The sequence below is a fragment of the Myxocyprinus asiaticus genome, chromosome 42 (genome assembly GCF_019703515.2).
Source record: "Myxocyprinus asiaticus isolate MX2 ecotype Aquarium Trade chromosome 42, UBuf_Myxa_2, whole genome shotgun sequence".
Classification (NCBI taxonomy): domain Eukaryota; kingdom Metazoa; phylum Chordata; class Actinopteri; order Cypriniformes; family Catostomidae; genus Myxocyprinus; species Myxocyprinus asiaticus.
This window is the reverse complement of record NC_059385.1, coordinates 25,525,179-25,540,000: the sequence shown is the minus strand read 5'-3', so window position 1 is coordinate 25,540,000 and position 14,822 is coordinate 25,525,179. Positions and strand designations below refer to the sequence as shown.

General features: G+C 38.6%; 1 protein-coding gene across 2 annotated transcripts in view; it reads left to right on the top strand.

Moving 5' to 3' along the window:
* Nucleotides 1-14,590, top strand: part of LOC127432376 (chondroitin sulfate proteoglycan 4-like) — a 15,401-nt gene extending 811 nt beyond the window's left edge. The window contains exons 2-9 of one of the 2 annotated variants that reach the window (XM_051683364.1): nucleotides 1,064-4,582; nucleotides 5,679-6,152; nucleotides 6,309-6,485; nucleotides 7,510-7,708; nucleotides 7,840-7,971; nucleotides 10,263-10,435; nucleotides 10,571-10,748; nucleotides 10,853-14,590. In XM_051683364.1, the coding sequence (XP_051539324.1) occupies nucleotides 1,064-4,582; nucleotides 5,679-6,152; nucleotides 6,309-6,485; nucleotides 7,510-7,708; nucleotides 7,840-7,971; nucleotides 10,263-10,435; nucleotides 10,571-10,748; nucleotides 10,853-12,942 (6,942 nt within the window). In that variant the 3' untranslated portion in view covers nucleotides 12,943-14,590. Of the gene's footprint in view, nucleotides 1-1,063; nucleotides 4,583-5,678; nucleotides 6,486-7,509; nucleotides 7,709-7,839; nucleotides 7,972-10,262; nucleotides 10,436-10,570; nucleotides 10,749-10,852 lie in introns of both variants that reach the window. The other variant, XM_051683363.1, reaches the window with a different exon arrangement.
* The last annotated feature ends 232 nt before the right edge of the window (nucleotides 14,591-14,822 follow it).

Here is a 14,822-nt window from a genome sequence, read left to right as displayed (position 1 = left end):
ATATGTATTTATTGAAATGCTGTTCAAACTTTGTGTAGTTCAATTTATGCATATCCATTTCAATGATAGGCCAATAATTGAAAGAATATTTATTGTAAGATATGATTATTGCCTGAAATAATTGCACTTTTTATAAGCTGTTACTGTAAATGCTTAAATAGTATGGATGTCAATTACTTAAAATGAATCAGTTAAACAAATGTTATGATCAAAAGTTAAAAAGATTAGGACCTTTCTTACTGATCTTAAATTAATGTTCTGGGTTCAAAATATTTTTAGCTCAATCCACAGCATTTGCTGCATAATGTTGATTACCACAAAAATAATTTTGACTCATCCTTTCCTAATAATAATAATAACAATAATAATAATTTTGGTTGCAATAAGGCACTTACTATGGAAATCAGTCCATAAATATTAACATACACACTGTTTCAAAAGTATTGCCACAGTACGAAAACCTTTTATGTTAAAATGATTTTAGTGTATTCAAATATTTAAAAAAAACGTATCACAATAAAATCATGTTAACACATAAAATGCATCTTGTAGCTATACTTTTTAAAAACAGTGTAAATACACACTGTTTTTAAAAACTATATGGACTGGCCCCATTCACTTGCATTGTAAGTGCCTTAATGTAACTGTCTTACTGATTTTATTGTATTTATTATTATATTTATTTTAATTAATGGGGGGGGGGGGGTGGCACACTGAGGTTACCCAGGGGCAAAAACAAATGCAAATGGTTTCTTGTTGTTTCTAGACAGAAAAAATCTACTCATAGTGTGTGCCTCCACTTCATTGTGCATCATTGTGCTGACAAGTCTTTTCAAGTTGAGGAATACTGACATTGTGATTCTATTACCTGGTTATTTTCGCTTAATGCAATATGATTTTCCTTGCAGTACTAATGAGTAATTAGCAGGCTGTAATATTCCTACCAGTCTTATTCAATTTGCAGAATGAATTTGAAATCAAACATTTACATGTAAGAGAGTATTTACAGTTTTAGCCATATTTTTCCTAGATTACTGTAATTAAGATACTCTGTCCATCTCAGGTGCGGATTGATCTTGGATCTGGGGAACGCACTCTTCGTTCAGAGAAGGGCATTAATTTGAGTGACCTGACCTGGCATAAATTAGAACTTCAACATGATCATGGCAACATCACACTGACTGTGGACAAAAACTCCCTTACCACCATTAAGATGCCAGTGCCTGACTTTGAACTGAGTGTCCAGGATGGGCTTTTTGTTGGTGGTGTTGGGGATCTGGAAAAATCATACCTCTCGTCAGATGAAACCATGTTTGGCTTTCGGGGTTGTTTAGATGAGGTTCTATTCAATGAACATAACCTCCTTTCCTCTCTAAGGCCTTATTCTGGATACAAAACAATTCATGAAGTGTCATTTGGTTGCAGCCCAGAGTTTTCAGCCACTGTTAATGATTCAGTTAGTTTTTTCAGTTCTAAAGCATACATGTCTCTGCCTAAATGGGAAGTACCACAAGAGGGTGTATTTGAGTGTGAACTGCATACATTAAATCCAGAGGGCATCCTTTTATACAGCTCTGCAGGCCAAAGTGACTACATTGCACTGGAAATTCAAAAGGGGCACCTTGTTGCTGCCATTAAAATAAGTGGAAGCAAGACAGTATTACGATCCTTGATGGTCATCAATGATGGGGGGTGGCACATCTTGCGGCTTTACTTGTCTCCTTTGAATCTTCAGTTTACTGTTGGTTTGGAGATGCACAACTCTAGCTTTGTGGTAAATGCCAGTGCCTTACAACTTACTGGGCCTCTGTACCTAGGTGGGGTGGATGTCAATACTTACAAAGACGTCCGTAAGAATGGACTGCTCTCTATGGTTGGGAAGCGTATACGAGGAGGTTCATTTAAAGGCTGTCTAAGAAACATCAGAGTCAACTACCAAAAGATGGGCCTTCCACAAGCATTGGTCACTAAGGATATTTCTGTTGGTTGTGAACCAGAAAAGCAGCTTGGACCTAGTACCACAAGTCCATCAATTATTACTGTGGATTCTGAAAATTTCGCAGAGGCCCTACCTGAGATGGACAAGAGGAATTTCCTGTTGCTTAAGGATTTGGAGGTTCTTGAAGGTGGTCGAGCACCACTTGAGTCTAAACACATTAAGGTGAACCTAGAGTTCCATAAATTTGGGATTCGTCAGTCCCAGATTATGTTCCGCATTGAAGAGCAACCGGTGCATGGGCAACTCAGGCTGGACGTTGACCCTAATCTTGGGGAGAACACCTTCAGTATGCTGGACCTCTGGCATGGTAGGGTCATGTATGTCCATGGAGGATCGGAGGATCTACTCGACTTCTTCATGTTTTCCATCTTCACCAGCAGCAAAAAGGAAGTACCTGGTTATCTCAAAGGGAACCGTCTGCACAGATTCAACATCAGTATTACACCTGTCAATGATGCTCCTGAACTAAGCCTCCCAGAGGGCAGTCTCTTCATTTTGCCAGAGCACTCAAAACGTCGGTTGACCACAGACATCCTCAGGACCATTGATGGTGACAGTAACTCCACAGACCTGATGTTCTCAGTGCTTGGTAATATGAACGCTAACTCAGGCTTTCTAGAGATTGACGAACACCCAGACCGAGCAGTGACCTCTTTCTCCCTGTTGGATCTTGAGCAGGGTAAAGTGAGCTATGTCCACAAAGGTGTCAAGAAATCCAGAATGGCTATCAGAGTGAGTGATGGGGACAAGGTAAGCAACACCGTAGTATTTAGGATCATGGCTGTTCCCCTGGAACACAAGGTTGCCAACAACACCGGAGTGGAGGTAACCCAAGGTGAAGCAACTTTTATTAGTAACAAACATCTCTCTGTGCAAGTGAATGTCGCTAAACAAGTAGTGGACATTCGCTATGATGTCACAGTGCCACCCATTTATGGCGAACTGCAGCGGCTGCATTCAAGTGGGCAGTGGAAGCAAACCAGCACGTTCACACAGAAGCTTCTGGAAAAGGAGCGCCTTAGATATCTCAGCACCTTCCACGGGACCCAGCAAAGTAACGTCACTGATAGTTTCAAATGCAAAGTCACTGTCGGCTCAGTCATTACCAATGAGCTGCTGTTTTTGATTAGAGTAAACTGGATTCGTTACAAAATCACCAGAAATAAGATAGAGATAGACGGTGATCACAAAGTCACATTGACGCCTCAAGAATTCCATATTGTCACCAAGGGTGCAAGACTTTTGGAAAGCGATCTTTACATTCGTTTATTGACATTACCAAGGAGAGGAAATCTTCTTCTCGACAATAAGATTTTAAAAAAGAACTCGACCTTTAGCCAGAAGGAGATTACAAATCACAAATTGCAGTTTGAGCTCAAAGAACTGCCACATCATGATACAAGGGACATGTTTCACTTTCAAGTGTTTTCTAAATTTGCCATGTCAGGAATTCACGAGTTCAGAATCAGCATCAAAGCAGATATTCATAACATAGTTTTAAGAAATCAGGGACTTTCTGTCTTGGAAGGGGAGAGCAAGGTCATTACAAAGGCAATGCTTTTTTCAGAGACTCCAATCTCCAGAGCAGTACACTACACAGTCATCAGCAGCCCTAAACATGGGAAATTAAAGAAAACAAACCTCTCAAATTCCTCCACTAGCAGTGATATTATATTGGAGTTTACCAATAAGGACATTTCTGATGAACGCATCTTGTATGTCCATGATGATAGTGAGACCACACATGATGCCTTTACATTCCTGGCCTCTGTGAATGCTCTGAAAAATAAGACCAGAAGCACGGAAGGCATCTTTAATATTTCCATCCAGTTGGTTAATGATGAGAAACCTGTCCGTGTTGTAGATAAAGTTTTCCACGTAGTGCGTGACACTCAGAGATTACTTACACTGGAAGACCTGTGCTACCATGATGCTGATACAGACTTTGATGATAAAGACCTGCTTTATACCAGACGAAAGATCCCCAATGGTGAGCTAGTACTGGTCAATGACACTACACACAAGCTTTATCAATTCCACCAGAAAGACTTGGAAGCAAGGAGAGTACTGTTTATCCACAAAGGGTTGAGTTATGGCCGCTTTGTCCTCTTCGTGTCAGATGGCAAGCATTATACTTCAACATTGTTTGAGGTCTCTGCTCAGGACCCATATGTAAAGGTGGGCAACAACACAGGTTTATTGGTCCAGAAAGGCCAGGTGGCCATTTTAACATCTGCTAATTTCAGTTTCATTACTAACATGGATGTCAGACATGAGGAGGAAGTTGTCTTTGAGGTATTTCTACCACCAAGCCATGGGGCTCTTTATTGCAGTGGAATCAAAGCAAATACCTTCACACAACATGACTTGAAGATGGGTCATGTAATATACCGTCATGATGACAGTGAAATACTGGCAGATTCTTTTAACTTCACTATTAAGGTGAAAGGTCTACACCTGGATGCCAGTGTGGCAATTAAGGTTTACCTTGAGAGTCATCAGCAGCCCCCAGAAGTCATTCACAATAACCCAATCCTGATGGAGGAGGGAAAGCCCGTCAGAATCAACGAGAAAGACCTCAAGGTTAGTTTTGCTTCATTAAATGGATAGTTCACCCAAAATTGAAAATTCTATCATAATTAACTCTCCCTCATTTCATTCTAAACCAGTATGACTTTCTTTTTTATTCAGAACACAAAAGGATAATTTTAAAACAGATTCACTTTGAAGATGACATTCTATAGTTTTTTCGGGAGAAACAACCCGAAAGATAAGTCATTGTTTGTAGTAGTCAACCAATATGGGTTTTTAAATGGCCGATGCCAGTATCTAGTCGGGATACACAGATTGTGATCGGCCAATCGGCGTCTTAAATCTGTGATCAGAGATCTGCTGATCGTGCCTAGATTCAGGGCTAAAAACGTGCCTACATTTTAATTGCAGCATGCACAAAAATATACATACACTGCTACTCTAATTAGTGAGCACTTGCTCAGCCCTTGAAGCATGGCATTGTAGCCACTGGAGAATTAATTATTGGCAATTCCAAGCATTCGCAAATTTACACTGTCAGTAACTCTGTTACAACTTTATTGTCAGCACTTTTCAGTGTAATAAAAACATTCAACACCACTGCTTTTCAGCAGTATGAACATACCTTAACGGGGTGCTTTTCAGCACAACAGACACACACACACACACACACACACACACACACACACACACACACACACACACACACACACCGCTTCATTGCATCTCTCTCTCTCTGTCTCTCTTGACTGCAGCTCAGGTTGCGGCTTTATCCCTCGCCCGCCAGCACCGCAATCACCAACATTTGGGTGAGATAATTCGCTCCAGGTGTCCATCCTGGCCTCTTTCCGCACCGTCGTTGCTCGGCCCCGTCCCGCCCGCCACAACCAAATATTGGCCGATTTATTGGGTTTATGTGAGAACTTTCATTGTTTTTGCCCCCGCTATGCCTTCAGAAGACTTGGGAAATGACACATGAGTCACATAGACTACTTTTATGGTAGTATTGTGTCCACAGTAAATAACTATCCACTGCAGCTGTATTGAAAACACGTCCCCGGGTATTAATTTACCTCTGTAACTTATTATGTAATAGTATGAAATGTAGACTATTGTATATTTGATGTGCTCATGTGGTCTTTTCTAGGTCATTCATGAGGATAACAAACCTAATGAGATTGTATATACTGTGAAGGTGGCACCCACTCATGGTTTTCTGCGGTTATCTAAGATAGACGAAGATCCCTACCATGGTATTAAGGAGAAACCCATCCAAAGCTTTTCACAGGCTGATATCAATGCAGGTCATATTCAGTATGTCCAAACAGAACATGGATGCGTTAACGACTCATTCTCACTTAACGTAACTAACGGCATTCTAACAAGCTATGATCTCCTAGTCGTAGTGGATATAATCCCCTGGCACATCCCACTAGAGGTCTCCAATATGACCCTTAAAGAGGGCTCCTCTAAAGCCCTCACACAGGATGTCATTAAAGTCAACAACCAACACTTTCACGGACTCCACCTCCTCTATGTTGTAACTGATGGGCCTCATCATGGCCGGATTGAACACTCAAGGATTCCTGGTGTTCCCATTCCATCTTTCACCAGGGTTCAAGTGAGTTCACTCTCCACTTTACTCTTTTCTCTTCACTGCATCATAATGAAAGGACTATATAATAGAAACACATGTTTAATAATGAAAAATAATGTAATATACATTTTTTTGATAACATGGTGTCACAGAACAGCTTTGCATGCTTTTTTGCCTCAGGCTGAACAGGGGTTCATATTCTATGTACATGATGGAAGTGAGACCATGGCTGATAATTTTACAGTGGTGGCCAATGACACAGAGCTCCGGAAGTACAGTTTGCCCTTTGTGGTTTATGTCAATGTAACACCCATAAATGATGAAGCCCCAATTGTAACTGTCAACAGGATCCTCAAGGTGATTTTTTTTTTTAAATTTTTATTGATCTTCTCCTATAACTAATGTGTTTTCTACATTAGAAAGATTATTGGATTTTCTAACCCAGTGGAGTTACTAACTCTTTCTTCTTTATAAAGTACATTATTTGTAAACATTATAGTAACCTGTTTTGTTATGATAAAGCACATTTTTGTTCATTAGACACAAATGAACTTTTTCCATAATTGGGTATCATGAACTAACAATAAACAATATTTTTTAAAGCATTTGTTAATCTTGGTTTATGTTTATTTATGAAAATACAATTGTCCATTGTTACTGTAGTTCATAATAGACTACCTAATGTTTATGTATTCAACTTCTGATTTTAAAATTAGTATGTATTAGTATAGCTGATAATTAGTATTATCAGTATATAAGTATACAGTAGGTTGAAATGAACATTAAACAAGATTATTAAGTGCTGTAAAAACAAATTTCATTGTAAATTAATGTTTACTAACGTAGTTAACTAATGTGAACAAATACAACCTTATTGTAAATTGTTGCGTTATACTTGACTAATACAGCTCTGAACAATTTTGTTTGCATTTTAAGATTTCATAATAGAAAGATTAAAGGGAAAATTCCTCATTTATTCAATAATTTATTCAACCTCATGTTGTTCCAAACCCACATGACTTACTTTTTTCTGTGGAACACACCAATCGCTTTCATTGTATGGAAAAATAGATGCAAAAAAGCAATTAAAGTGAATGGTGACTGAATGTTGACATTTTGCTTAACATTTCCTTTTGTATTCCACAGAAAAAAGTAATACAGGTTTGAGGATGAGTAAATTATGACCGAATTTTCATTTTTGGGTGCACTATACCTTTTATAGGAAATTGGACTTGAATTGTGAGGAGTCTGCAGCTTGAGATGCCCACTTTTGCCAGCAGGAGGCACATTAAACAAATTCAGATTTTGCTTCTACTGTAAAAATACTGATAAGACAGACAGACAGATAGATGTTTTATTCTAGTTCAATTCCCTTTAATAGGTGTGGGAAGGTTCTGTGACAGAGTTAACCACTGAAGACCTTAGCGCAGAGGATCCAGATTCTCCTCCAGAGAGCCTAGAATTCATCATGACTCCACCAAGTAATGGATATCTGGCCCTGAAGAGTGCCCCCTCCTGGCCAGTTCTGAACTTCACCCAGGAGCATATCAATCATGGCCAGCTAGTGTTTGTACATAGTGGTGTGTGTACATAAAAAAATTGCCTTTCACATGGAAGGTTTCTAATACTGAACTGCACTTATTAGTCATAAAATTTAGTTACACTTGATATGTTACTTAAATTCTCAATTGTGGTATTTATGTTCTGACAGGTGCCATGTCAGGAGGATTTCACTTCCAAGTCAATGATGGGGTGAACTTTGCTCCAAGGCAAATCTTCAGTGTCACAGCCCAATCTCTAGTCATGAGTTTAGTGAAGAATCAAGAGCTGAAAGTATTCCCAGGTACGATTTGCTTTTCAGAATCAATTTGGAAGCTGTTCTAAAACTTTTCAGAATTTTTCAGCTTTTTCTCGTCTCGTTTTAACTCAGAGTTGAAATCCTGCTCCTGCACCTAATAGTAGTGGTATAACAAATCAGGTCTGTAGAGCTTAATTTTAAATTTGATGAGCCACATTGAAGTATTGAGGTGTCCGTGTCTATTGCTAGGCAGCAGCACCCACCAGAACACACAATATTATGTTCATTTATGTACAGTTAATGTTTGCCAACTATGTTTGTGATATCAGCAGGACAGTCGATCATTTTTTTGTCATTTTATATATATATATATATATATATATATATATATATATATATATATATATATTTAAACCACAGTCTTAAGGACCCTTTTGCTAAAGCTTCAGGTTAGAAGTTACGGGCAGCAATCTTGATTGCGATTTCAAAATATATGTATTCTTTAGTGCAAGAATGCATGAAAATAACAAAGAACCATTAATGATTGATATTGAAGATATAAATGAAAATAATTCCATGTAGATATTAAAAGGGCATTCAGTAGTTCTCTAGCTAGCATTAGTATTGTTCTTCTTTTTCTGTACTTTAAGTACCGATACGACAGTCGTGTTAGACGCTGTACTGCCATCTATAGATGTGGATAAGCATAATCATCTCTGCTGCCCCCGCCAGCTTTGGAATATCATTTGAGGTCATTTCTAAAGTTATTTATTACTACTATAATATAATTGCTTTGCCTAAAAACAAATATCAGAATTCAAGCAAACTGACTTCTTCAGTTAAGGACAGATTATTATTGTACCTCATATCATTAATCTTTGGAGACTGTCTACGTTTCACATTATTTCTAAAGACAGTTATTACCTTTATTAACTGCTAAATTATCTAGTGATACAGAATGTTGGTAAAGGAGAAATTAGAATAGATTTTGATGATCAAATTAAGCATGTCCATGAATACTGAATATGAAGAACTTGTTTTGTTTCCAAGCAAACCAACGTCATGGTTTACACAAAATACACAACAATCGCTGTGCCAAGCTACTAAATGAATGAAGACGTATGCCATTTCATAGAGGTGGAGGTAGATGGGCCCCCCTTACTATAGCTGTGATAACAAAGAAAATAAAATTACATATTGCTTTCCGGTTGCGTTTGTAAACATAGATGAAAACTGTCCATTACTGACATACGTTGACTACACATGAAATTTTAAAAAGTTCGAGGGAAACTTGTATGAGTTTTCTGCAAATTCCACTGATACTATTTTAGAGAGTCGTCTAAACAATTAATAATGTCTTAACTGTCCAACAAAAAAGAAGCAACATCGGCATCACTACTCATGTTTTCTCCATTATCAAATCTTTCCACCTTGTGTTTGCCGTACCGATGTTTACTCTAGTTTATTACCTTTGCCAGTTTTTCAGTCTTCTTGCTTCTGACCTTTTTCGCTTCTTCGGCAGTACAGCTACCGAAACTCATGTTGTCTCTGCTTCTAAAGCATGATAATGAGTGTGTTCTATTGTATTCTTTTTGCTCTTTGCTTCACCAAACAACACTGCCCTAAGCATAGCCAAGTGTATCTACATAGGCGGCAGCCAATGAGCGTGAGGATGTTCTTCAACGTTTAGTGAAACACAGCATGTAATTTCAACAAGGCAAAACACATTGAAGGGGTGACCCACACTATGTATAATAAAAACACTTTTTATAGAAAACTATCATGAGTACAGTCTTCATCTCATGTGAATGCACACCATTCAGAACACTCTTAACAAAAACACAATTAATTTGTTAATGTGTAAAACTTCTGAAATTATCCCCAAATTACTGAATGCACCTTTAATGCAATGAACAAGGTAAGTTTGATTTAAAACAAATATTACATTTTTTTAGAGGCCTGTGTAGACCGTGGTGTTACCATTTATTTTAGCTGTACTATTTTATTTTATTATTGTATTTAATTTTATTTATGCTGAAAATGGTTGTTTTACTCTGCACTGAAATGTAACCAATGTGGTGGGACATAATTAGGAGACTTTTACACCACTGAAAGGGAGGACAGAAACATTTCTAGACATGTACAAGCAGGCGCCCTGCATGTGAGGAGACGGGGTAGCCAAACAACCAGTTGCTATAGCTGACTGCAGCAGCTGGACTGGGTTATACAGCTTGATCATGGTTCAGAGAAAACAGATCTAAAAACTGAGGCTATTTATTGAAGTGCTGATATTAAATTTTCTGTGTAGAGGATTTATTTCCTGTATTCTTCTGCAGGTTCTTCAAAGTTAATTTCTGAAGATGAGCTGTTAGCAATCACAAATGACTATGATGACTATGGGAATCGCACTATCAGCTACACTGTGACCTCCCCTCCAAGATTTGGCCGGCTGATATGGAAAAAAACAGAAAATTCCACACAAGAAATCTCCTCATTCACTCAAAATATGGTATTTATGAAATCAGATCTTAGTCCACATTTTCTGAACTTCCTCTTTTTAATCACCAGCTTGTTCTCTAAGCTGATTTATTTATAACATGTGGCATCATAGCATTAATGTGATAATTTTAACTCTTCATTTTAGGTGAAAGAAGGTGCTGTGCTGTATGCACAGACCAAACCTATTTCATGGGCAGCTACAGATTCCTTCACCTTCATTGCATCATGCCCCCCAGCATCTCTTCAAGCTCATTCCTTTAATATCCACATCTCATATGAAAATACTGGCCCAGAGCACAGGAGTGCACTCCTTGCAAACACAGGTAATGCTTTATGATTTTGGTGACGTTTATTGGAACTGTGCCAAATATGTTTTCTATATTTCTACAAACAACAAATGTATTATTCATTCATATTTATTATTCAGGTGCTGTTGTCACTGAGGGTAGTAGTGTTCTCATAGATAAATCAAAGCTGGATGCCTCCAACCTTCTTGGAAAGTTAGATGAAGCAGAGCGTAATTTCTATGAAGTCTGGTATGAAATCACCTCTCTACCCCACCACGGTACAATTGTTGTAGGTGAAAGGAACATGACACATGAAAGACCAAGGTTCTCTCAGTTCAACCTCCACAAGCATGGTATCATATATGTACATGACGACTCTGAGACCACTCACGATAATTTTACTTTTGATGTGTGGCTAAACCCTAAAGGCAAGCTTGCTCAGCGACCCCAGAATGCAGACCATATGGTATCTGAATTATTTAATATTACTGTGACCCCTGTTAATGATCAGCCTCCTGTGCTGAAGACCGGATCTCCTAGGCTCAGAGTGATCAAAGGGGACACCGTGACCTTGGACCCTGAAAACCTCTATGTGGAGGACCAAGACACTCCACCAGAGGATATTCATTATACTGTGATCAGCAAGCCCAAAAATGGCTTCCTTGCTTTGGCAGGTCAGCTGAATAAATCTGCAATTACCTTCACCCAAGCTGATGTAAATCATGGAAGGGTGCATTTTGTCCAAAAGGGAGAACCCTCATCAGGAGTAATCTATTTCAGTATCACTGATGGATTCCACAGACCACTCTACAAGCTCTTTAGTGTAGAGATTGAGAATATCACCATCAGTGTGGTCAACAATACCGGACTGACACTGTTGCAAGGTCAGACCTCGGTGACTCTGACACTTGAGCACCTGGCTGCAGTGACGAATGAGAGAGATGCATGCATTAAGTATTTAGTTACAGCCCCACCAAGTCACGGGAGTGTCATGGTCATGGAAGAACCGGTCACACACTTTGATCAGGAGGACCTGCAAACTGGAAGAGTGTTGTATCACATGACTGACTTGACATCTTCTCAGGACAGCTTTGAGTTCACTGTCTTCACATCTGAGAGTAAGCTGACTAACCAAGTGGTAAACATCACTGTTAGGCCCCTGATCCACCTTGGAGAGCATGTCAGGATCCCAGATGGCATCCCAGTGAAGTTGAGAAAAGACGTCTTAGATGCAACTGAATTGGCCACCCTTAGTGGTAGTGACCCCATCTTTGAGATTCTTGAGCCTCCAAAACATGGCAAGCTAGTCAAAGTCACATTTGACGTTGGGGGATCTTCTCATTCAGTGGAGTCGTTCTCATTCAGAGATGTTGAACAAGGTAGAGTGGCCATTGAAGAGAACATCAACTTCACCGCCATTTATGGAAAAGCAATGACCTCTGCAGTCCATCCACTTAATGACTCATTTGTTTTCCTTTTGAAGTCAGCGAATGTTCAGCCCGCCATGGGGGAATTTGTGTACTTGGTATTACCCTATAACCCCATTACTGGTAAGCATATACTTTCAGAGCCACATTTGTGGCCGACCAAGTTGCCAACACTCAACAGAACAACACATGCTATGTCACCCATGTACCCTCCATCTCACGTAGATCCAACAATGAGATCCCACAAGACTGCCGCAAAACTGAAACCTCGAAACCGCTGGGGGAACCACACACGAGGCAGATCCATGATTCCTCACGTGCCCCGTACAACTTTGGGCAAACTGGACCCCTCCCCCAAAAATACTCTAATACGGGTGGAGTCTTTACCAAGACCTGCATCTGACCCTCTGCTTATCATCCTTCCACTTCTTGCCTGCCTCCTCTTGATTGTCATTCTAGTGGTCCTCATTCTAGTCTTCCGGCACCGCAGGGAAAAGCGGGCCCAACCAGCAATGATGCAGGATCTGACAGAGAACCCTGGTGAAGATATTTTAGCCAGAGGCCCATATCTGGGTCAACCTGAAAGAAGTCTCACTGTTCCCTCTGTAATAGTAACCCCACTCATTCCAAGTTGCCCTGGAAGTCCTGTTTTAGAGGTCGTACATGATGCAACTTTGGTGCCAGCAATTGATCGAACTGTGTCTTCATTTCTCCCTTGCACATGGAGTCCACTTGACCCTGATTCTGCCCAGCAGTTTTCACCAGCAACTCCACCCCTTAAACAAAACCAGTACTGGGTTTGACACAGCTCCTTTTATCACATCCAGGTGTTGCTGGAAACAACATTGTGAAATGACACTGTGCATGACCATTATTAGAAGACAACTGTTAGTATAACAGGTGGAAGGTAGCTTCGAAGTTACTCAAAATACTCACCCATAGTATTTTTGGCATTTGGATTTCAACCTTGTAGACTGCAGGTCTCTTCGCTTTGTCTCATGGGAAATATTCATCGTCAAACAGCTTTGTTGTTGCGAGTTCATTTAAGTTACTCCAGTTGTTTTAGTTTTGTCCTGCCACAGCTCAGATATTTTTGAGGTTTTGAAATGTCTTTTTTTTTTTATTGCATTTTTACTGAACCGATTAGCCACGATTAGTTTTTAGTACAAGATCAGAATAATTTGCAGTAAGATAAATTTGCCACTATACTATGTGCAATTTTACCTGTTGCATGTAAATGTTACATTATACAAAGTGCAGGAAGTAGGATATTCCAAGTACTTTTACAAGAAGTTCTAAATGGTTTTCAAAATCCATGCACCTTAATGCCTTATGTTTATTTACATGGTCACATTTGAAGTAGTCTTTTGGCATGGCTTGTATTAATAGAGGGAACTGAAACTACTCAACTGTATATTTTAAAGAAGTGTCTAAATTTAAAATTTTACATTGACCACAAAAACATATGCTCCCTTTAGTCATATTGGCACTTCAAATGTTGCATCCCAACAAGCAAGATGGCATTAACGAGGTATAAAGCAGACACTTGTTGACATTGAAAGTTAAAATTGTGTTACCTTGGCAATCCATAATTCCTAGTTTGCTTAAATGATCCATATGTTCCCACATCCGTATGTTGTTACCAGGGTCCAAAATTAACTTTTTGCAACACCTGCCTATGATGGATGAGTTGAGAAAATGTACTTGCATAAATATCCAGTCCTTACCAGTCATGAAACCATATTTTATATTATTTTTATTTAATAATTATTTTTGACTCTGACAGATTATTTAGCTGATTTTTTTCATGCATGTCACAAACATGTTATTGCACAAGTTACTTTGCCACTCACAGCATTAAATAAGAGATCTGTCTGTCAGTATAAAAGTACCTGTTACAAAAATGTGAAGATACATTATGATTTAATTCTTAAAGTTTTCATTGTGGTGGCTTAAAATGAGGAATATTCTACATATGTTTCACCACATGATGTTCTGAAAATAACTTCTAGGCATACTAGATAAAATTCTCATTGTAAATTTTCAACTTTTCAAAATGTCTTTGATTTAAATTGCTTATGTCACATCAGTGAAGGTCAGAGTATCATTCTTACAATTCTATTTAAACCATGTACAATGCTTTATTTCCAAATAAATTTACTGCCCAACTGGCAAGTAATTGTATGGGTTTGTATTGATTACTCGCCAAATCCAATTTTTACTCACATTTGGTGTTTGGCAAGTGTTAAATTTGGACCATGGTTGTCACTGTATTCTGTAACACCTACAGATTTACTATGAGCTGCAGATACTGTTTATGAATGTCTATATTTATGTGTGAGTGAGAGAAAGTGTTTCTGAATCAGCTAAACTAATGTCACAATCTAATGGCTAATGTTGTCATTACATTTATGAATGTATGATTTCAATTAAAATCATTGTGTTTTGTAATCCTTTGCACATTTTGATCTGTAAAGTTTGAATTACATCAAATATTTTTAATATATTTATATAAAATAGAGCTGTTCAGGTTGGAGTCCAAAAACTCAGAAGAGAATTCGCCATGGGTTCCCTCTGGATTTTCCTATGGGTTTTAATAATGGCAGTTTTGGATATATGAATAAAATAAGGTCTGTGGTAAACGTTACTTGACAATATGTGGACGTTTCATCTGCAACATAAA